At 36.3% G+C, this 24,822-nt stretch overlaps 1 protein-coding gene across 7 annotated transcripts in view; it reads right to left on the bottom strand.

The window, feature by feature from the left end:
* The window catches only part of SPAG16 (sperm associated antigen 16), a 981,998-nt gene that overhangs the window by 525,532 nt on the left and 431,644 nt on the right, over positions 1 to 24,822 (bottom strand). For 6 of the 7 annotated variants that reach the window (XM_081583025.1, XM_081583031.1, XM_081583028.1 and 3 more), the window contains one exon: positions 13,018 to 13,161. The exons of the other annotated variant lie outside the window; for it this stretch is intronic. In XM_081583025.1, coding sequence (XP_081439151.1) covers positions 13,018 to 13,161 — 144 coding nt within the window. The remainder of the gene's footprint in view (positions 1 to 13,017; positions 13,162 to 24,822) is intronic. 7 annotated transcript variants of the gene reach the window in all.

Below are 24,822 nucleotides of genomic sequence, written 5' to 3'. Positions count from 1 at the left end.
TTGTTAACAAAGTAATGTTGCTGCTTTTTAATATGCTTTCTAGGTTGGTCAAAACTTTCCTTCCAAGGAGTAAGCCATGATCTTAGTTTTCTGAACGTTGAGCTTTAAGTCAACTTTTTCACTCTCCTCTTGTACTTTCATCAAGAGGCTCTTTAGTTCTTCTTCACTTTCTGCCATAAGGGTGGTGTCATCTGCATATCTGAGGTTATTGCTATTTCTCCCGGCAATCTTGATTCCAGCTTGTGTTCCTCCAGCCCAGAGTTTCTCGTGATGTACTCTGCATAGAAGTTAAATAAGCAGGGTGACAATATACAGCCTTGACGAACTCCTTTTCCTATTTGGAATCAGTCCGTTGTTCTATGTCCAGTTCTAACTACTGCTTCCTGACCCGCATACAGGTTTCTCAAGAGGCAGGTCAGGTGGTCTGGTATTCCCATCACTTTCAGAATTTTCCAGTTTATTGTGATCCACACAGTCAAAGGCTTTTTGCAATGTCAATAAAGCAGAAATAGATGTTTTCCTGAATTCTCTTGCTTTTTCGATGATCCAGAGCATGTTGGCAATTTGATCCCTTGTTCCTCTGCCCTTTCTAAAACTAGCTTGTACATCTGGAAGTTCATGGTTCACATATTGCTGAAGCCCGGCATGGAGAATTTTAAGCATTACTTTACTAGCGTGTGAGATGAGTGCAATTGTGCGGTAGCTTGAGCATTCTTTGGCATTGCCTTTCTTTGGGATTGGAACGAAAACTGACCTTTTCCAGTCCTGTGCCACTGCTGAGTTTTCCAAATTTGCTGCCATATTGAGTGCAGCACTTTCATAGCATCATCGTATAGGATTTGAAATAGCTCAACTGGAATTTCTTCACCTCCCCTAACTTTGTTCATAGTGATGCTTCCTAAGGCCCACTTGACTTTGCACTCCAATATGTCTGGCTCTAGATGAGTGATCACATCATCGTGATTTTCTGGGTCATTAAGATCTTTTTTGTACAGTTCTTCTGTGTATTCTTGCCACCTCTTCTTAATTAGTTCTGCTTCTGTTAGGTCTATGCCATTTCTGTCTTTTATTGTGCCCATTTTTGCATGAAATGTTCCCTTGGTATCTCTGATTTTCTGATGTGATCTGTAGTCTCCCCATTCTATTGTTTCCCTCTATTTCTTTGCATTTTTCACTTAGGAAGGCTTTCTTATCTCTCCTTGCTACTCTTTGGAACTCTGCATTCAGATGGGTATATCGTTCCTTTTTTCTTTGCCTTTAGTTTTTCTTCTTTTCTCAGATATTTGTAAGGCCTCTTCAGACAATCATTTTGCTGTTTTGCATTTCTTTTTCTTGGGGGTGGTTTTCATCACCGCCTCCTGTACAATGTTATGAAAGTCTCTCCACAGTTCTTCAGGCACTTTGTCAGATCTAATCCCTTGAATCTATTTGCCATTTTCACTGTGTAAATGTAAGGGATTTGATTTAGGTCATACCTTAATGGCCTAGCGGTTTTCCCTCCTTTTTCAATTTCAGTATGAATTTTGCAAAAGGAGTTCATGATCTGAGCCACAGTCAGCTCCCAGTCTTGTTTTTGCTGACTTTATAGAGCTTCTCTATATTTAGCTGCTAGAATAATCAATGTGATTTTGGTATTGATCATTTGGTGATGTCCATGTATAGAGTCATCTTTTGAATTCTGGACGAGGGTGTTTGCTATGACCAATGACTAACTCTTGTTAGTTTTTTCCCTGCTTTATTTTGTACTCCAAGGCTAAACTTGCCTGTTACTCCAGGTATCTCTTGCCTTCCTACTTTTGCATTCCAGTCCCTTATAATGAAAAGGACATCTTTTTGGGTGTTAGTTGTAGAAGGTCTTCATAGAACCATTAAACTTCAGCTTCTTCGGCATTAGTGGTTGGGGCGTAGACTTGGATTACTGTTGATACTGAATGGTTTGCCTTGGGAACAAACAGAGATCATTCTGTCGTTTTTGAGATTGCATCCAAGTACTGCATTTCGGACTCTCTTGCTGACTATGAGGGTTACTCCACTTCTTCTAAGGGATTCTTGCCCACAGTAGTAGATATAATGGTCATCTGAATTAAATTCTCCCATTTCAGTCATTTTATTTCACTGATTCCTAAAATGTCAACATTCACTCTCGCCATCTTCTGTTTGATCACTTCCAATTTACCTTGATTCATGGATCTAACACTCCAGTTTCCTATGCAATACTGTTCTATACCGCATCATATTTACTTTCACCACCAGACACATCCACAATGGGGCACTGTTTCCACTTTGGCTCAGCCTCTTCATTCCTTCTGGAGTTATTTCTCTGCTCTTCTCCAGCAGTATACTGGGCACCTACCAACCTGAGGTGTTCATCTTCCAGTGTCATATGCTTTTGCTTTTTCATACTGTTCATGAGGTTCTGTGACATAAATCATAGCAATGTTTTCTTAGATCAGTCTCCCAAAGCAATAGAAATAAAAGCAAAAATACACAAATGGAACTTGGTCAAACTTGCAAGCTTCTGCACAGCAAAGGAAACCATAAACAAAATGAAAAGAAAACCTACGGAATGGGTGAAAATATTTGCAGACAAAGCAACAAACAAGGGCTTAATTTCTAAAATATACAAAAGCTCAAACAACACAACAACAAAAAACAAATAATACAAAATGGTCAGAAGACAAAAATAGATATTTCTCCAAGAGTAAGTTTTTAGTATACCAGAAACTAATACAACATTGTAAATCAACTATACCTCAAATAAAAACATGAAGAAAGGGATGTCACTACCAAGTTTACAGAATTAAAAATGAGGCAGGAAACTAGAAACAATGCAACAATAAATATGGAAATAGTATGACAAAAAATTAAGTAATCTAGGTGAAATATTAGGTCCTCCCTGTAGCTCAATCGATAAAGAGTTTGCCCGCAATACAGGAGACCAGGGTTCGATCCCTGGGTCAGGAAGATCCTCTGGAGAAGGGAATGGCAATCCACTCCAGGATTCTTGCCTGGAAAATCCCATGGACAGAGGAGACTGACAGACGACAGTCTGTGGGGTTTCAAAAAGTCAGACACGACTGAGCAACTACCATTACAGGTGAAATACAAACATTCCTCTAACTGAATTAGTAATCAAAATCATTCCTCAAAGAAAAGGCCAGAACCAGCTGGCTTCACTGATGAATTCACCAAATATTTCAAGAATTGACACTAATCCTTACAAATTTTTCCAAAAAAATAGAAGAGGAGGGAAACTTTCCAACCCATTCAGTGAAGTGAGTGTTATTGTGATTCCCAAACCAGACAAGACATCACATGAAAACCACTACCTGTGTCTCTAACGAATATACATGCAAACATCCTCAACAAGAAACTAGCAAACTGAAGTCAGCAAAATTTAAATGGGTTTCCAAAAAAGGAAACAAATAACAAGCACTGGACAGAATATGGATAAAAAGGAACCCTCCTACATTGTCAGAGGGAAGGTAAACTGTAACACCCACTATGTCAAACAGTGTGAGGATGTCTCAAAAAATTAAGAATAGGACTACAATATGATCCAGCTATTCTACATTTGAGTATTTACCTGAAGAATATGAAAACATTAATTCAAATAGATATATTCATACCTATGCTCGTTGCAACATTATTTACAATAACCAAGATATGGAACAATCTAAGTGTTCAATGATGGAGGAATGGGTAAAGAATATGTGGTATATACATACGATGGAACTCTTCTCAGCCATAAAAATGTGTGTGAAAGCTTGCCTTTTGAGAAAATATGCAGGGACCTTGAGGGTATTATGCTAAGTGAAATAAATTAGACAGAGAAGTACCATACCAGTTTATTTGTATGTGGCATATTAAATAAATAAACAAACCTAACAAAAACACAAAAAACAGAGAACAGAATCGTGTTACCACAGAGGAAGAGAGGTGAAGGAAGGGTGAGACAGGTAAAAGGGTCAACTATGTGTTGACAGATGAAAACAGTTTTTGGTGGTGAGAACTCTGTAAAGTATATAGAAGTCAAAATAAAATTTGTACACATGAAGCCTATATAAATTTGATTGTAACAACTTTTTCAAGGCTTTATGAAGGAGAGATTCTTGAAGGTCCTTATTCTGGTATTCTGGAAGTTCCTCTTCTAATTATTAAACTTCTGACTGAAATTTATCCTCATTGCAGTATTATTCAGAGAAAATTTTATATTTTAGGGTTTTTGTGTCAAACAAAGGACTAATATTAGGTTTTAAGTGATGAAGTAATGTCAGTATAACAAGTGGTATGTGTGAGTGCGTTTGTATGTGTACGTTAGTGAAAATGTCCCTATAATCACACAATACTACTAAGTATATAAGAGAAAGTTGCCATATTCCTGGTCTATTATTTTTAACTTTGTTCATTTTAATTAAATAAATGTTTACTGATTCTCTATAATGTTTCAATAGATAAGCTATGTCCGGAGGATACAGAGATACCCTTCCCTAAATAAATTTATAATATTCCTCAATTTTTTTTTCTTGCTATAAAGAGACAAGCCAGTAGACCTGGAGAAGATACTGGTTTCAGAAGAAACCAAATCTTGACCAGAATCTGCCAAACACCAACAGTGCTACTTTTACCAAATGTTTACTCTGTTGTGTATAGATTTTCTTAGACATTCTTCACAAAAACCTCATGAAGTAGGTAATCCTCATTTTCAAATGAGTAATGGAGGCTCTCACAGATTAGACCTAGTTGGTAATTTGTCACAGTGTCCCATGAAAACAAGTCTGACTTTAGAAGGTGATTCTTGTGTAGAACCAGATCCTGCCACTTGCCTGAGGAGAGCCCTCAGGCAGTCTCTCCAAGTTTGCACTGAGCTGTAAGACTATGGGAAATTTTTATTTTCTTAACACTTTTATCTATGGTGACCAGTATTATTTTTAGAATTAGACAAAAAAAAAAAAAAAAAAAACAACACTTAAAGTAGTATGCTGTTATGCTTAGCCTCTTCAGGTAAAGATGACAAACTGTATTAAGAACTATATTAAGAAGCATAACATATACCTCTTCAAAGAGTACAAAGTAGAATGTTATTATTTAACACTTATACCTCAAAATTATCTTGGTAGAAATCTACTGAGGTTTCCAGATTATGAAAGCATCTGGAGCTCAAAACATCACAATCTTAGGGAATTGGTACATGAATCCCTTTCATTATGTTTTGAAATGTGAACCCTAGGCTTATGTTTATAGAAAATAAAATGGTTAACCATGCTTTTATTTTTTAATAACTAAATTATATGCTTGTCAAAGACCTTTCATACTAAGGTTTTAGGCACTGTATAAACACATGAATAGTCAGCTTGTACCACAAAGAGAATATCAGGGGTTTTGTAGAGGCCCATTTATTCACAATACATAAATCAGCTTACATGGACAGAAGTTACATTTAACAGGATGCTGTCTGTTCTATTTCTGCTTCAGGCAGTGAAATAAGGGGGAAAAAAATGCAGCACTATGAATTTGTTTAAATCACTAATCCCAATCACTTTCATTTTATAGAGGTATCTAGGAAGATACATGCTGCTTCATATAATAAGCTGTGGTCAAAGAAAAGAAAATGCAACCTCAAGCTTCAGAGAACTGAACACTGTATTTTCACTCAAAACCACGTTACTGTCATGGAGCAGTTACCTGGTGTAGGTTAAGACCAAATATGTATTATTAAGGTAGTGTAATGTATGTTTTATCAATCTTTTACTATTAATCTAGAAATTGATATACAACTGTTTCAGTTGCCCAGAGCTAAATGGACCAATAATAATAATACACGTCTGTGAATACAGCAAGTCAAATATTACACATTTTACATTCTTCAGAAACAACAGAAATATTTTATTTTTCAATACTTTCAATTCAAATATGTTTCTTTAATTTAAAAAGTAAATTTTTGATGTCTGTAACCAATTCCTTTCCTTCTAAAAAACAAAAATCAGAATTCTTTCTCCCTTCTGTAAAAACAAAATACAATGCACTCCTGGTATAGTTTTTTAAGAAACACATTTTTAAGCGCTAAGAACAGATGAATAACATATATCTTTTTGTGTTATATTGGTTTTTCAGTTTATAAATGTTTTTATGTTTGATTTGATAAGGACATTAGACAGGATCTTCTGATATTTCACAGTTTGAGAATATTCTTCTAATTCTAGCTTGGTGTAACACAGACAACACAACGTAGTCTTTTCTTCCTAACCGACTGTGTTTAAGGCTACCAGTTTTATACATTTTTTTGAGCTTTCCCCAAGTTCTCAACATTCCTATCAATGAATAAAAGATAATAATGGGTGACATTTCTTGAGGATATATGTCCCAGGGAACAGAACTAGTGTTTTACATATGCCTTAATAATTAACCTACAAAGTAGGTATCATTATTATACCCATTTTGCAGATAAGAATACTGACAGGACTAACAAATGTAAAGCTAAGATTCACACTTTAGCCGTTTAGAGCATGATGTCTACCTTGCCACAGAACTATGCTTAAGGGTCCTGCTTTTTGGCATTATACATTTCTCTCTTTCAACAATGCAAAGGTAGCGCCAATGCACACTCTCTACATTGTTCTACCCCCTCATCATTTTCAGCAACTGATGAATCCCTTTCATCAGTCTACCTAGTAAATGGAAAGGGTGCTTTACCTTACCAATGTATGATCGCCATCTAGTGGTAAAAACTTAATCATGATGAGTTACCCATGTCATTCCTATTAACACTGTCTTGATAAATAAGTTGTACTAAGGAACTTACAAACTTAGATTCAAACAAAGCCAATTTCTACTGTAAACAATAGATAGTAATCATTTACTTGTATACAGAGTGTTATTTTGAAATACTATAGCCTTCGTAGTAAGAGTTTTAAATTGTCTTCATTTTGTTTGTCGGTATAATATTTGTATAGTGTTTATAGTTAAAAGTTTTCCATATGCCTTTTATTTCCTGAGTTATAAATAGGGTATAAAATGTCAGTGTTTATTTTTAATAAAATATAAACATTACCATTAAGAAAAAATGTGGCTAACCATTACTATGTGAAAGAGATAAAAGTGAATGTGTTGGTCACTCAGTTATGTCCAATTCTTTGCAACCCCATGACTGTAGCCCATCTGACTACTCTGCCCATGGAATTCTCCAGGCAAGAATACTGGAGTGGGTGGTCATTCCCTTCTCCAGGGATCTTCCCAACCCAGGGATCTATACTGGGTCTCCTGTATTGCAGGTAGATTAACATCTGAGCCATCAGGGAAGCCCTTACAATTATTGAGAATATATATACCAACTGGACAAGTAACAAGGTTTGCATAGATACTGAAGAATTGGACAAAGAGGCCTTGCTCCTATTCTGATTGTAGGTATTTTAGGTATCTTGCCTGTTTGGTTTTATGTTCCCCACTTTGCCCTATTACCTGCGAATACCATTTCTCATCTGACTCATCTAACACCATGGTATCCCCCTGTCAAGTCTTCTTAGTTCCCAGATGTTCCAAAATTCATTCTCCTTATCAATTCCAACACATGGGGATGAACAATATTTGTAGACATATGTGTCTTAAGTATAGATGCTAGATTTTTATCCAACATAAAGCAATTTTCGATGTCTAACTATTAGTAAAATTTATGAAAGTAGGTCCTCAGAGCAGAACCACTTATATATTTCACCCTTTTCGAGTATGAATCTTACTTGGTCATTGTACACTGATATATATTTTTTTAATATACAATTTCATTTTCTGCATTCTCTTTAAAAGTTTTGCATCTATAACTGTGAAATGGGGGTATAATTGTGGTGGGATTAGTAAACTTATTCAATTTAAAACTGTTTATGCTGTATTTGTAAAATTAGAAACATAATTTCAATTTTTTCTTGTCTTCAGAAAAATCAGTTCAGTTCAGTTCAGTCACTCAGTCATGTCCGACTCTTTGCGAAACCATGAATTGCAGCACGCCAGGCCTCCCTGTCCATCACCAACTCGCGGAGTCTACCCAAACCCATGTTCATCGAGTCAGTGATGCCATCCAACCATCTCATCCTCTGTCGTCCCCTTCTCCTCCTGCCCCTAATCCTACCCAGCATTAGGGTCTTTTCCAATGAGTCAACTCTTCGCATGAGGTGGCCAAAGTATTGGAGTTTCAGCTTCAACATCAGTCCTTCCAATGAACACCCAGGATTGATCTCCCTCGGGATGGACTGATTGGATCTCCTTGCAGTCCAAGGGACTCTCAAGAGTCTTCTCCAACACCACAGTTCAAAAGCATCAATTCTGCGGCGCTCAGCTTTCTTCACTGTCCAACTCTCACATCCATACATGACCACTGGAAAAACCATAGCCTTGACTAGATGGACCTTTGTTAGCAAAGTAATGTCTCTGCTTTTAAATATGTTATCTAGGTTGGCCATAACCTTCCCTTCAAGGAGTAAGTGTCTTTTAATTTCATGGCTGCAATCACCATCAGCAGTGATTTTGGAGCCCAAAAAAATAAAGTCAGCCACTGTTTCCACTGTTTCCCCATCTATTTCCCATGAAGTGATGGGACCAGATGCCATGATCTTAGTTTTCTGAACGTTGAGCTTTAAGCCAACTTTTTCAGTCTCCTCTTTCACTTTCATCAAGAGGCTCTTTAGTTCTTCTTCACTTTCTGCCATAAGGGTGGTGTCATCTGCACATCTGAGGTTATTGATATTTCTCCTGGCAATCTTGATTTCAGCTTGTGTTTCTTCCAGCCCAGTGTTTCTCATGATGTACTCTGCATATAAGTTAAATAAGCAGGGTGACAATATACAGCCTTGACGTACTCCTTTTCCTATTTGGGACCAGTCTGTTGTTCCCTGTCCAGTTCTAACTGTTGCTTCCTGACCTGCATACAGGTTTCTCAAGAGACAAGTCAGATGGTCTGGTATTCCCATCTCTTTCAGAATTTTCCACAGTTTATTGTGATCCACACAGTCAGAAAAATCAGTGAACCTAAAAATTAACTGATTTCTTTTGTTTTTTAAATAGTTTTTAAAACTCAGTCATAAAACTGCAGAAGATGGGAATGAAAAGTAGAACTTCTAGAACTCAAATTTCTTCCTTTGTTGTTAAAATCTAGTCTGGGTTTCTGCTACATCTTGATTCAGTATTGGTGATGCTTATTTTCATAGAAATCTATTATTTTATCAAAAATTCCAAGCATATATATATTTTTTGTTTCTGTATATGTGGTTTTAACTCTTTCCAAATTGCTAAGGTTTATATTTATGTTTCCTACATGTATTTTTCCAGCAATTTTTGAGTTATCCACTTGTTTTATTATAGTGGCTTATTTTTTTATTTTTTTTTAAAAAAACCTTTTTTATTAATATAAATTTACTCTTTTTATTCTAACTCATTAATTTCTACTTTTCATTTATCTATTCTCTGCTTCTGTATATTTGTTGACCAGTGATTCCTTTTAATTTAAATAATTTACTTATTTTGTTCTTTTCACTTAAAGATAAAGCTTTTAAAGGGACAAGTTTTACTCTAAATGCATTTCTGGTTACATCTCATAAGTTTTATAACTATTGTATTTGGGATTGTTTATCAGCTAGGTAATGATATCATAGTTCTTTGACCCAACCTTCATTTATTTACTTTTTAACAATTCAGATTTTATTATATTTTAGTTATGGATTTGCTATTTTCTTTTACTGTTGAATCTTGCTCACAAATTTTAGTTTGTACATTTATTATTCTGAAGAATCTATTTATGGTCAATCTGTGGTTTAAGATTTATATATTTTTAAAAACTTAATGAATGATTTCAAAGAATCTATAATCTCTCTTCATGTATAAAGTTTATGATGATGCAGTTCAATATATACTACTACATACACTTGCTATTAATTTCTCTAATTCAACTGTAATTTTGTTTACTTGACAGATTAAAAACTAATTTGCTTTGAAGTATTTGACTCTGATGACCATAATTTTTTGTCAAAATCCAGTATTTCTAAGAGCTTTATTTTATATATTTCAATATCATATTATCTGATCCTCAAGTGACAGTTAGTTACCCTCCCAGTTTATTTTTTTTCCTGTCACTTACCTTTTGCCTGATATTATCATGACCGTTGTATTTATTGTTTATATATTAAAGATGTCCATTATGACAAGGAAAATAGGATGACTAAGACTCATTCGAGTCACTCAGTGAATATCCCACTCTCATATTAAGTAAGTTTGATCTCTAAAAGAAATCTGACAGACGTTACTGTGACAGGAGAGACAGTGGCGTCAATGTCATAGTAATCAGGAATACATCTAACTGGAACTTATAGAAAATACTCAACTGGGGACAACCACAATTAAAAATTACAAAGAAATTGTCCAGGTTTATTTATTTTTCTATGTGAAGAGCAGAGGAATTACACAGGCAACACTGTATAATGTGTCTACTCTGGACCTCTTCCAAGGGAGTAACATCAAACTGATCACAAAAATGGGCTCTGAGGAAGACTATGATTGCATTTATTCATCAAAGATCTAACTACAGATTAGTGTCACATTGGAATCAAATTTATTTTATATTTGATTCTTTGATTATAGATAAGTATATAAACAGGAAAAGTATTATCTTTAACAAATAAATTATTTTTTTACTGACCAAATTATCTAAGCAAAAATAAAAATCAAGTATCACAAATTTCACAAAGGAGGAACTTCAACAACTTTTAGACATAAATATTATATACATATGTATGCATATATTTATATATAATGGTCTAGTCTGTTTATATATATATATAAATATATATACTATATTTATATATAATGGTCTGGTGAAGACCATAATGGTATGGTCTTCAGTGTTGATTTACATACATTAAGCATTATAAAATGTCACAGGCCTGAAATATAAACTTCTTGAGAAATGGCCCCTACTGCAAATAAAAAAGATCTTTTTTGTTGTTTCTAATAAACATTCATTACTTTTGTCAATTCTGCAAATAGAACACTTGTTATTTATTATCTCTTACTTAAAACATATGTGGCTAAATGTATTGTCTCCCATTATTTTTATCTCACATGCACTAGAAAAAAGGCAGTATGGCTGCATTTTACTAAAATTCTACCAAAGAAAGTACTAAACGTAAACTCATACTATGAGTGAATAATTATATATTTCAACTCATTTTAATTTCAGTAATTGAGTGGAAAACTAGGAATATCTATTAAAAGGACCATGTGCTAGTCAAACACTAATAAGAAAATGTCAGAGTCACAGGTTGTCATGGTGACGGGAAATTATGGAAATCTGATTAGTACGCCCAGTAGCTGTGTAAGTGATACCCTACACTTCTAATTGTGCTGTCTCTGCTTGCAAGATGGGTTTTATGTTCCTGAGAGGTAAGAGGTGGTGCAGATCTGTTTATCCACATATCAGGTATGGAATGCATTACATGTTCAAAAATTAAATCCAAACATCTAGCACTAAAGTTGTATTTTAAAAACACTTTCAAAAAATTTTTGAAAAATTAGTTTACTCTTCTCATTAAGACAAAATTTTTAATAATTAATTTACTCTTATTTCAATCTAATTTCACTGACTTTCATACTAAGAATAAGACAAAGATGCTTTTTTAAAAAAAGTTTTGTGCAAACAAAAAATAACATTCTCCAAAGAACAAATTTTCCCAATGGTACCGTTCAGAAGTTTCACTAAGAACTACATGTCTCCAAGAATAATTAGACCAGAAACTGTTAAAAAGAGCCAGATGCAGGAGTGTTTACAAATGTTAAGCATAAAGATCATAAGAGAAGACCACTGGGATTAGGGATAAGAGTTGACCACAGGCAACAGTGGGCAGAGCTTCTTGCCACCAGAATAACGTGTATGTGTGTTTCGTTCCTTCTGTGCCCTGGTTCTTTTGGTACAAAAATTAAGTGAATCTTGAAAATTATAGGGCTCAATGCCTTCAGTTATGCTTTGTTCCCTTTTACATCTTAAGTATCATTGAATTTTTAAAGGAGTTGATCACTGTCTCCTGATCCTTTTTGGTAGATAACTTAATTCTAAACAGAAAACATGCAAGATTAACAGAGGCAAAGTAAACACTGCTATGCATTATTGAAATTCATGTGCCTTGTCAGAGTTTATGAGGACAAAGAGCATTTCTGAAGCTTGTCCTGGGAGGAAGCTCATTACTCTTCTTAAATGCATCAGCATGTGGATTAAGTTTTACATGTACTAAATATCAAAAGCAATCAATCTAAAGTCGATATAATGAAAGTCAGAGGAGCATTTATCTACCTGTTTCAAAATTCAGTGGTAGAGGTGGGGTTGCAGAGAGGAAAGTGGAAGTATAAACTTTCAAGTTTCATTTATATAAGACGAGTTAAGTCCTAGAGATCTACTGTATACCATGGAGCCTACAACTAACAATTCTTAAGGAATACTTAAAAATTTGCTAAAGAGGGTAGATCTCAGGTTGTGCATGTATGTTCAGTAGCTCAGTTGTGTCCAACTCTTTGTGACCCTATGAACTGTGGGCCACCAGGCTCCTCTGTCCATGGGATTTCCTAGGCACAAATACTGGAGTGAGTTGCCATTTCCTCCCCAGGGGACCTCCCCAACCCAGGGATCAAATCTGAGTCTCTAGAGTCTCCTGCATTGCAGGCAGATTCTTTACCACTTAGCCACCAGCATTTACAAATCTTAAGTGTTTTGAGGATAATGATGATGATGATAAAATAAAGAGGATGGGAGGAAACTTTTTGGAGATGATAGGTATGTTTTTGGTATAGACAGCAGTGATGATTTCAACGAGGTGTACTTATCTCCAAACTTATCAGTTGTATACATTAAATACATACCTTTATTCATACTTCAATAAGTGATTTAAGAAAAAAGAAAAAAAAAAAAAGACAGCAGAGTGAAGACACAGAGTAAACAAGGGCATTCCTGGAGAGATGAGACTAGCTCTGAGAGCTGTGTGCACTGACCTGGGATGGAAGCAGCAGTTTGAAAGCCAGTCAGTGTGGCCCAAGCCTGTGAGAAGCACATTGCCTTTGGGGAGCCCCACCATCTTCCAGACATGGTCCTCCCCACAGGAGACAAGGAGGTCTTTGTGAGGGTGCATGACGATGCTACACAGGGAAAGAGAAGAAAAGGTTGTTAAGGGAAGGTAATAGTGAATGGTTTCATATGGCGAATAAATGAAATGGCAGCGATTATCCTTTTCAGCCAGACAGGACAGCTACAGAATGCTGGCTTAGAAGTCAGAAGTTCAACCTCCTGGCTAGAGCCCTAACTTATACCTTCCTGAATGTCATCAGTCTAACTAATTTCACAGGATCTCAGATTCCTCATCTGAAAAATGGGATGGTTGACTTAGGTGAATGCTCACGTCTAATTCTGGTTTGAAATAATAGGTCTGATTTTTCATTCAGGGAGGAGAAGTTATGCCAATGAAAATTTGGTGTTCAGACATTTGGACCAGTAGCCATGCTTATTACAATATATAAAGTCGAACTTCTTTTCAGACTATAGTATATCTTAACTCAGATACTATCCAGGAATAGATCATAAATCATAACCACATTATCATAGTTCTGCAATAAATTCTATAAAAGAAACATTAACTCCATGAGCTCCCATCTATGAAAAGCAAAGGAGCTCAAATTCCACACTGATATGCCACTTAAATTGGCTTCAGTCAAGGCACAGTACACAAATCACAGTAATGAATTCAGGATGCAAGAGGCAATTCCCACTCTATAAAAGTGTAGAGGGAACTGAGAAAGAAGTATGTAAAATTAATGATTAACACTTTAAGCAGTATTATTTTAACCATACTATGATTGTGTGGCTATTTAAATATTGACGCTAAACCATTTGAAAATCAAGAGACTAAAAGGTTAATGCCTGATATTTTATCTATGGCAACACTTTAATCTTATTTATATAGTTTCATCTGTGCCTTCCAATGTAAAGGGAACAAATGTATCCTGTGTTAAGCACGTATTAAAATGCCAGCCTAAATATTAGCAGCAAGTTGTTCAGTTTCAACACAGTCGTCTCACATCAAAGACATAATGAATTTACTTGCATGTATAATGAAGCGAAATGAATAGGGACTTAAAAAATAAAAACTACACATTCATTTCTCCCACAGCCCATTGTATGAATGACACTGTCCCTTTCTTCTGCAATATAGACTTTAGGAAATCAATTTCCCAAAGAAACCATGGTCTCAGTTCATACCTACATGAGTAACTCCAGGGCTTACATGAAAGCAAACCTTTTCTCATTTTGGATTCCTTCCAAGAATATCATTAAATCCCCAAATTCTGAGCTGAAAAATCATGTCCTTCCATTAGGCCTATCCAGTTTTGGAAATACGCTGGGGTCAGTCAGTGTTGGAACTATTTAACTCACAGACACGTAACCACTGTGAGCAGGGCTTTCTTTCGAGTGAAAAAAATTCCCTTTTCTCCAGCACTTTGCTGCTCAAAATAAACATGGTAAAAGGGAAATTATTCATTTTGTAATTCATCATAATGTTGGTTTGTGACTTTCAGAAGCCCAATTTAGAGAAGGAATTTATCACGGCTCAAACTGGGGAGAGGATACATTTATAGAACTTAATTAGAAGAAAAGTATGATGAGAGGTAAAAAAAAAAAAAAAAGTCAGGTTGAAATGAATCCTACATTAAAGCACACATAACAAAGCAAACCAAATCCTTGAAGCTTCTGAGTGTGATGTATGTTGGTCACAGCTTTCCTGGCAGACATGTGCGCACTTGACTAGATGATAAATTACCCCCTTTAAGTGAAGATAAACAAAATCACTGACGTCTTTACAAACTTTGAAAGATGTTTTTAAAATGACTTTTGTGAGGGGAGCTGTTTGCAGAAGTTAAGGAAGCAATATAAACACAAACCTGTTGGTGGTTAATCAGTTTTGGAAGTGTTTCTCCAGGCTCTACTGAACGCTTCTACTTTGCAGCTCCCTCCACACCACCTGAACTGCATGTGAACGGAACCTACTAATCATGCTCTATGGCTTCTTTGTGTATGTATCTCTTTTCTAGCACTGTCTCTTTAAAGTATCTCTTATATACATATGACTTTTTTCCCTAACCATTCTGGATTAGTTTCAGTCAAACATCGATATTCTATTCTTTAAAAAGTATAAGGTACTTTGTCCATTAAATGATCTTTACATGATTAGACATAGTTCCAACATGTATAGATGGAAATATACTATTGCCCTCATAGGTTTGTGAGTTGAGGAAGTAAATGCACTTCCTTAATTTTAAGTGAAGGACTTAGACACGTAATTAAAACTCAGTGACTATCATCCTAGTGCAGAGACAGAGACTTTGAAACCAGCCTGCCTAGATTTTAATACTGGCCTAGAACTTATTGACTGGCAAATGACATTCAGTCTCCACAGCCTCAGTTTCCTTATCTGTGAAAAGAGAGAATATTAAAATTGACCATAAGGGTGTCGTGTTGTAAGGACAAGCTGATACATGGAAAGTGGTTGGAACAACATCTCAACATGGCCAGCTTTCTGTAAATATTAGTTGTTATTATTACTGGACATTGCACTTCACTGTAGCCTGGCCCTTCATGTCGTTAACTTCTATAATCCACACATCTCTTATAAAGATCATAAGCAGTAAATTTAGTCTTTAAAACTGTAAACATTTAGAGAAAAATTATGTTTCCATGTGGTTTTGAGAGACACCAGACATTACTGGATTTTATCTGATGTTTAAACCTCTGCCAAAAGTGCAGGCTCCACACAGAATACTTTCACACACAAACATAAGGAAATTTGCAGTGGTTTCTTTCATAATATAGATTTTAGGAATGCATTGAGGGGTATAGTGGAGAATATGTACATAATGACCCCTTCTCCCTGCCTTCATATATACAACTGGCATCAAGTAGTTGCCTGTCACTGGGGATGGCCTCTGCTAGGCCCTGGACATGCCGAGATGAAGACAGCATAGTTCCTGTCCACAAAGAGGTATCTCTCTTGTAACATACCATAAGATGACTTTCCTTCTCCAGATGTCTTCCCAAGTTCTAATTAATAAGAATAATGAGTTCCCACTTAATATCTTCCTGGTACCTGCGCTACGTGCCACAAAGTCATTTTACTTTAAAATTTGAATATAACCTTTCTGCTTCCCTTTAACTTACTATTAATTATAATTGCAAGATTCAAAGACAAAGGCCCTGTCACCTCATTCCCAAGTTAATAAGCTTGTGACTGGGTGAAAATAGTATGGGAAAACATCTTACGGATTCAAAAAAAGAAACCGTGGGTGAATGCTAGCCCTGCTTCTTAAATCAAGTCATGTCCTGATGCAGTATCCATAAAATGTTTTGTTAAACAATACACCAGGCATGTTACATAAAATATTATGTTCTATCAGAGATTTTTTTTCTCTTTTATAACAGGACACATCTCTCACAATAGACCACATGATATATACACTTCAAAAGCTCTCCTCTCTAATTGAAATTGTTCTTTCCAGTAGTGGTATTACACAAGGATATTTTGGAGGGAATGTGTGTAGGTGTATGGCGAATACTATTAATTACCAGCAGAGTCGCTGACACAAGCACCACTCTTAAGACTTTTCAAAGTCTAATCCAAAAAAGATTGTCACAAGAAAGACTAATTAGATACCCTTGTCTTCACTTTGGGTTATTCAGCATTATAAATGTTTCCTTCACTTCAGTTCACAGGCTCTAATTATTTCCAACACAGAAGATGCACAGTGGGTTGACAGTGTATCAGTATCCAAATGTGTGCCCTGTGAACGTGGGTGACTACTGATCTACTCATCCTTAATGATGGCACATGCTCACACATCACATATGCTTTTATCCAGCTTACCAGGACAAACATACAAAAGATTTGTCTGACTGTTGCTTAGTTAATACTTGCATCGTATATTTGGATACGCATCAGGATTTACCCAGCATTCTAACATGCAACTTTTACTCTTTGTTTCAATAAATATGAATTAAGAGCCTATGATACAGTATGCAAAACAGACAGAGGCAAAACTCTCAGGGAGCCTACATATGAATGTGGGGAAACAGCAACAATTACATGACTGAACAGAATATCTGAGCTATACGAAAAAGCTAAAAGAAAAAAAAAAAAAGTGATATGACAATGATTTGTAGGAGAATGTTATTTTCGATGGGTTGGTTACCAGAGTTCTTACTGAAGACAAGACATTCCAGGCAAGATCAGAGGGAAAAAGCACCTTTACGACAACTTAGGGGCCGATGGTTTCAGGCATAGATGACTGCACATGCAAAAGTATACTCAAGGGACAGAAGGAAGGCCAGAATGACCACAGAGAATGAAGGACTGTGTTGATGATGAATGAAGTGCATGTGAAAAGTATGGACCAGATCAGATGGGCCCTCATAAGCTGAGAAAAGAAGACTGGAATTTACCCTAACATCACTGAAACATCACTGAATAGTTTTAAGTAGGAGACTAATATATGAGTGATGATTATTTAAAAGATCTCTCCAGCACCTGTCTGGAAAATGAGAAAGTGAAGAGCATGGAAAAAAAAATAGACATTAGCTCGGAATGAACAGTAGTAACTTAAGAATAAAAGCTTTAGAGCCATTTAACACACAGGTTCTCATTATTATGATAGACGTCACTTTAGTATATTAATATTTTCACCATTATCTTCAGGTAGAGACAACTCAGTTCTTCCCACCAATAAAATATATTAAACAAAGAGGAGTATTTTTAGAAGAGTCAAAATGGATTAAAAGCCATAAAGCAAATGTGTGCACAAAACAATGGAAAATCTGTCAAAATAAGATGTTAGGTCTCATTCTTTTTCAGAAGTCAGCTAAGAAAATGTGAAAATATGAAATATCAATACTTCCCTGGCACTTTAAGTTTAAAAATTTAATAGTATAGATTTCATTCAAAGCTATGTAGGATTTGTATTGTCAGGATCTGGAAAGTATCTTCCCTTCATTTTTACTAAATAGGTGAGGCATTTTCACAGTTCCTGGCATTATTAATAGGGAGGCTTCCCATGTGGCACTAGTGGTAAGGAACCCACCTGCCAATGCACATTAGATGTAAGACATGCTGGTTCGATCCCTGGGTCGGGAAGATCCCCTGGAGAAGGGAATGGCAATCCACTCCAGTATTTTTGCCTGGAGAATTCCATGGACAGAGGAGCCTGACCAGCTATAGTTCATAGGGTCGCACAAGAGTCAGACATGACTGAAGCAACTTAGCACATGACATTATTAATAATTATCCAGAGGGTAGTCACTAAAGGCTAACACTTCCTTTTAATTTTCCCTGTCCAATGTTCTTCCAGCCTTATACATATAGTAAATTTGGAGCCTGGTGGGGTACCAAATAAGTGTTCCTCTTGCCTTGTTACCTGGCTGGTAGTTCTAATCCTAATCATGGGCAAGGAAAGAGGTAGGCAAGACTGCATGTGTGTTCTGGTTCATCTCCAGGGTAACACTATCATTGTTACCTTTCCTATATAAATGCTCCATTGAAATTCATAGATTTATATTTTTGTAAGAAAAATTCACCCAATATGTACACAAGGGTAATGATTATCTACCAACATGCAAACACTTCTCATCATTTACGAAAAGTAAACATATATGCAAATATGCAGCCTCATAATCTTGTAAAATAAACTCTCACCTCACCTACACAGCTGGGTATCCGTGTTTCACGGGGTGGGGGCACTTCCACTTTGGTGAGTGCCTAAGCCAGGCCATTTCCCAATTACCTCCTAAGTGAAAATTCTTAAGATCAGACCATGGCCTTCAAGAAAAGGCATTTTAACTTATTACGCTTTTGTTTTCTCATGTTAAAAAATGTGATATCATTTATCCTGTCTTCTAAATAACAAGTATCCCTGTTTTATTTATTAAACAAAACTTAAGAAAAGATATTCTTAAGCTAAACAATACATAATTTCCATCTTCTCCAGAAGTGCTAATTCCAAAAATTGTTACAATATGTAAAAGAAAGACCAATCTAAAATACATAGCATCAACTAAATGAAATTTATAAACTCCAAAGACAGGGGAAAGCAGGCCCCATTATTTTGGTAAATGGAATAAAGAAGATCAATGAAACAGGTTAACTACTTTCAGATTTATGAAAACAGCTCCTGGAACTTCCCTGCTACCTTAGCAGCTAAACATTTTATGCTACATAGTTTTATACACACTGTTTCATATTATGAAATTGCTGTAGCTCTTTACAGTTTAACAAGTTTGAAAAGTCACATTACGCATTTATATTCTTAAGAAACTCATTTTAATAATAAAGTTTATTTGGTTACTTCATGTTTCAGCAATCTACAAGAATTCTGTATAGTTTTGAATATTAAAATTTTTCCATTTCACATTTCCTTAGTTTATTAGTGACATAGAGTAGGTGCTTTTTAAGCTGAAATCAAACATCTTCATGGCAAGAGCTCTATCATGAAAATCTTTTCAAGGAGGATATTTAGAAAACACAACCTACATATAATCTAGGAATAACTAGAAGTATTACTACTTAAGACATGGAATTGAGGTGCATTTATACATCAAAGTACAGTACAAAATTCTGTTCTTAGCCTAATTTATTAGAAACCACCAAGTCAATCTTATAACTGTCATGATATTTAATTATTGACAATTTCTTTTTGTACCTGTTTGATAATTAAGTTCGAAAACCAAAATGAATTACGTGTGGTTCCTTTATTATTCAGGAGTACTGACTAAAATTCAGCATTCTTTTACAAAGAAAGTTTAGGAAAAGCGAAAATGAAAGGCTCTCAGTCATATCAGACTCTTTGCGGCCCCATGGAGGCCTGCCAGGCTCCTCTGTCCATGGAATTCTCCAGGCCAGATCCGCTCCCTTCTCCAAGGGATCTGCCCAGTGCAGAAATAAAACCCAGGTCTCCCGCATTGCAGGCAGATTCTTTACCATCTGAGCCACCAGGGAAACCCAAGTTTAGGAATTTAAGACACATATATTGAAATTATCGTGTTATAAAAATTGTTATGAATCTCAATTTCTATATTGAAATCTGTGCTAAGACTGAAAGAACTTGCATCATAATGCCTCATGGGTGTCAAAGGCCATGTGGCAGAACTGATGGGGACAAGAAAAGGGACTAACTGGCACTCACTGTGTAGCTGGTGTAATTAGAGGAAGATGAAGAACACCAGTGAGTGAGCCCCCAGTTGGTTTCCAGGGGACTGGGGAGAAGATATGGAGTCAGATGAAGGGGGCAGTAGTAAGAACTGAGGTGATAAGAACATTAAAGTTATGCAAAAACAGAAACGAGTTGAATTCAGGATTGGTGATCAGATGTACATCGCCAGAGTTGAATAAAATGAATTGTTCAAGTTTAAGGGATGGCATTAGATGGCCAATTGGGCCAAAGTGAGATCTGCTAAAAAATCTAAGATGGTGAGACATAAATCCTAGAGGGAACAAGGTAGATAGAAATGGATCCAGATAATGGAAGATTAAGAAAAGCACGAAAAAGATATGAAATGCATCCTGATAACTGGTCATGCAGTAAGATATTGCTTGTTTGTCCTTTATCCCCATACACTTGTCTCTGCATCATAGATGCTACTGCAGTCTTCCTTCTACTCCATGAGAAAGAAACACAAGTAAAGAGGTGTATACCGACTCCCTGAAGACCCTGATGCTGGGAAAAATTGAAGGCAGGAGGAGAAGGGGACGACAGAGGATGAGATGGCTGGATGGCATCACCAACCTGATGGACATGAGTTTGAGCATGCTCTGGGAAGTAGTGAAGGGCAGGGAAGCCTGGTTGTGCTGCAGTCCCTGGGGTTGCAAAGAGTCGGACACGACTGAGCGACTGAACAACAACAAATTCTCTTTCCAACTACCCACTTTGGGTAAGAAAAGGGGACAGAGAGAGCAATTTAAGCATCAATCTTCTACAATTTCAGGTAAGCCTTGGATCTTCTGTTTATGACCAGCCTAATATTATAATCAATTAGCCTGAACAGGAGCAACTGCACAGATATTCAATTTCATGATTTATTATCTACCCTGAGTTCTACCGAATTCAGTGCAAGAAAGGAAAGGTATGCACCATTCCCAATTCTCTCAAGCACACAGTTTAATCAACCCTCTTTTAATAAATAACTCAATCACTTTCCCTGTTGCAGCACTCAATGTCTGCAGCACTGGGCTCTCTGGAAAATACTCAGTGTTTCTCCTATACCATAAAGCTCAGCCTCCAGATATTTCTGTATTATGTGCTTATATCTGTGTGTGTATGTGTGTGTAAGTTAATGTTTTAACATTTTGTTTTCTTTAGTGAGGAGAAGAATAGAAGTGTGAGGGCAATCAGGAGAGATGGTTAAGCGTGTGCTGCAGAATTAATCAACATCTTAACCCTGCTTGTTTAAACTCCACGTCTGTAGTCCTCTCTTTACCTCACTCACGTAGGTATAAGAAGGCATGAGAGTCTTTGGTTCTGTGTGCTTGCACATTCTGCTTTATCTGTTTTCAATATAAGGTTTCAGTGACCTGTAGAATTTCATGTGATTTAATAACCTCACCTATTTTATTTTAAATTTACTTGATATCTTTCCATTCTCTTACATGGCAGATCCAGCTGTTCCCCTGACCCCTCCCCCATGCCTTTATCAATACTTTTAGTACATTAAAGCATTGTTTACACTGGAGGGAATAAAAAGAATGATGTGGGCAGATAATCATGTAAAAATACTACCTTAGTTCATTTTGTGTAAACTTAGGCACTGACAATTCTGAACACAAAGCCCCAAATGTATTAATAAAAATCATTCTTAATCCAGAATATTTTTGCCAAAGGAAAATTATTTTGCTACAGCGTAAGTATGCTATTAGCTTCACCAAAATAGAAAGGATTTCAGATGTCATGATTAACTTTTTTTTTTTTTTTTTTACTAAAAACAGTCATAATAATAATATAAGCAGTGGAGTTCTATGTAATAGTTACCTTAAAGGTTCTGTGGTCTGTGTACCCTGGCCCTGGCAGTTTGAAAACTACCTAAACCTCAGTTTCCTGGTATCAGGGTAATGAATAGAAAGAATTTGGGAGTGCTTCCTCCTCTTCATTTTTTGGAACTATTGGTGGGAATATAAATTAGCGCAGCCACTATAGAAAAGAGCATACAGGTTCCTCAGAAAACACTGAACTACCATATGATACAGCAATTCCATTCCTTAGTGTATATCTGAAAATAACAAAAACACTAATTCAAAACAAGGCATACATCCCAGTGTTCACTGCAGCATTATTTGCAGTACCCAAGAGGAGAAAGTAATCTGTGTTCATCAAGAGATGAATGAATAAAGAATATGCGGCATATATTACAATGGAATATTCCTCAGCCATTAAAAAAAAAAAAGAATGCAATTCTGCTAATGACAATACTACGGATGGACCTATAGGGCATTATGCCTACCGACATTAGTCAGAGAAAGACAAATGTACGTTATCACTTAAATATGGAATCTAAACATTAAAACAAATGAATGAATATAGCAAAATTGAAAAAGACTCACAGATAAAAGAACAAACTAGTGGTTACCAGTGGGGAAAGGGAAGAGGAGAGGCCAAAATAGAGGTAGGGGGTTACGAGGCACAGACTACTATGTATAGAATAAATAGATACAAAGATGTATTATACAGCAGAGGGAATAGAGCAAATATTTTATAATAAATTCAAGTAGAGAATAATCTATAAAAATATTGGATCACGACACTGTACACCTGAAACTAATATAATACTGTAATTCGAATATACTTCAATAAAAAGAGTATCACACCACATATTGCTAGTCCAGGAAAAGATCAAAACTCAAAATACACAGTATGATTTCTGCTTGTGTGCATTGATTTTGCACCACTATTAAACTGAGAAATCATAAGTCAAACCTTTAAATTTAGGGACCTCTATAATTCAGAGTAACTTCAAGCAAAGAAATATGTAAAATGAACTACTTAAATTTTCTCCCCAATGAAATTATGGGGAGAAAGAGCATATTGTTCTAAGAGGAGTTTCTTTCGGCACTTTGTAGGCAGGTGATTTCAGCAGGTAATACACGTATACATACACGTGTTTATAATACTGTTATATTACATACATTGCATATCAGTTCAGGTCAGTTTAGTCACCCAGTCGTGTCCGACTCTTTGCGACCTCATGGACTGCAGCACACCAGGCATCCTTGTTCATCACCAACTCCCGGAGTTTACTCAAACTCATGTCCATTGAGTCGGTGATGCCATCCAACCATCTCATCCTCCGTCGTCCCCCTCTCCTCCCACCTTCAATCTTTCCCAGCATCAGGGTCTTTTCAAATGAGTCAATTCTTCGCATCAAGTGGCCAAAGTACTGGAGCTTCAGCTTCAATATCAGTCCTTCCAATGAATATTCAGGACAGATTTCCTTTAGGATGGACTGGTTGCATCTCCTTGCAGTCCAAGGGAGTCTCAAGAGTGTTCTCCTACACCACAGTTCAAAAGCATCAATTTTTCGGTGCTCAACTTTCTTTATAGTCTAACTCTCACATCCAATACCTGACTACTGGAAAAAACATAGCTTTTATGCATATAATATATACTATTTCATACAGTACCATATTTTATATATAATGTATTTGACACCAAAAAGATGTCCTTTTCACTATAGGAACTGGAATGCAAAAGTAGGAAGTCAAGAAACACCTGAAGTAACAGGCAAATTCGGCCTTGTAGTACAGAATGAAGCAGGGCAAAGGCTAATAGAGTTCTGCCAAGAGAACGCACTAGTCATAGCAAACACCCTCCTCCAACAACACAAGAGAAGACTCTATACGTGGACATCACCAGATAGTCGACACCAAAATCAGATTGATTATATTTTTGCAGCCAAAGATGGAGAAGCTCTATACAGTCAGGAAAAACAAGACCAGGAGCTGACTGTGGCTCAGATAATGAACTCCTTATTGCCAAATTCAGACTTAAATTGAAGAAAGTAGGGAAAACCACTAGACCATTCAGGTATGACTTAAATCAAATCCCTTACAATTATACAGTGGAAGTGAGAAACAGATTTAAGGACTAGATCTGATAGACAGAGTGCCTGATGAACTATGGACGGAGGTTTGTGACACTGTACAGGAGACAGGGATCAAGACCATCCCCATGGAAAAGAAATGCAAAAAAGCAAAATGGCTGTCTGAGGAGGCCTTACAAATAGCTGTGTAAAGAAGGGAAGCGAAAAGCAAAGGAGAAAAGGAAAGATATACCCATCAGTCCTGAATATTCATTGGAAGGACTGATGTTGTAGCTGAAACTTCAATACTTTGGCCACCTGATGCAAAGAGCCGACTCATTTGAAAAGACCCTGATGCTGGGAAAGATTGAGGGCAGGAGGAGAAGGGGACAACAGAGGATGAGATGGTTAGATGGAATCACCGACTCAATGGACATGAGTTTGGGTGAACTCCTGGAAGTTGGTGATGGACAGGGAGGCCTGGCGTGCTGCAGTCCATGGGGTAGCAAAGAGGGAGACACGACTGAGCAACTGAACTGAAGAAATAATAGTTTTAGTCAAATTTTACTTTAATGTCTTTTCTGAAATTTATTTAATTCTATATAATAATGCAGATAAATATCAGCTTGAGCACTGATATTCTACCATTCATTACTGTACCCAATTCTTTTGCCATGTAACTTCATAGCATCTCCCCC

This window comes from Giraffa tippelskirchi, chromosome 3, assembly GCF_054371585.1.
Source record: "Giraffa tippelskirchi isolate mGirTip1 chromosome 3, T2T-mGirTip1v1.2.pri, whole genome shotgun sequence".
Lineage (NCBI taxonomy): Eukaryota > Metazoa > Chordata > Mammalia > Artiodactyla > Giraffidae > Giraffa > Giraffa tippelskirchi.
This window is presented reverse-complemented; position numbering and strand designations above follow the sequence as displayed.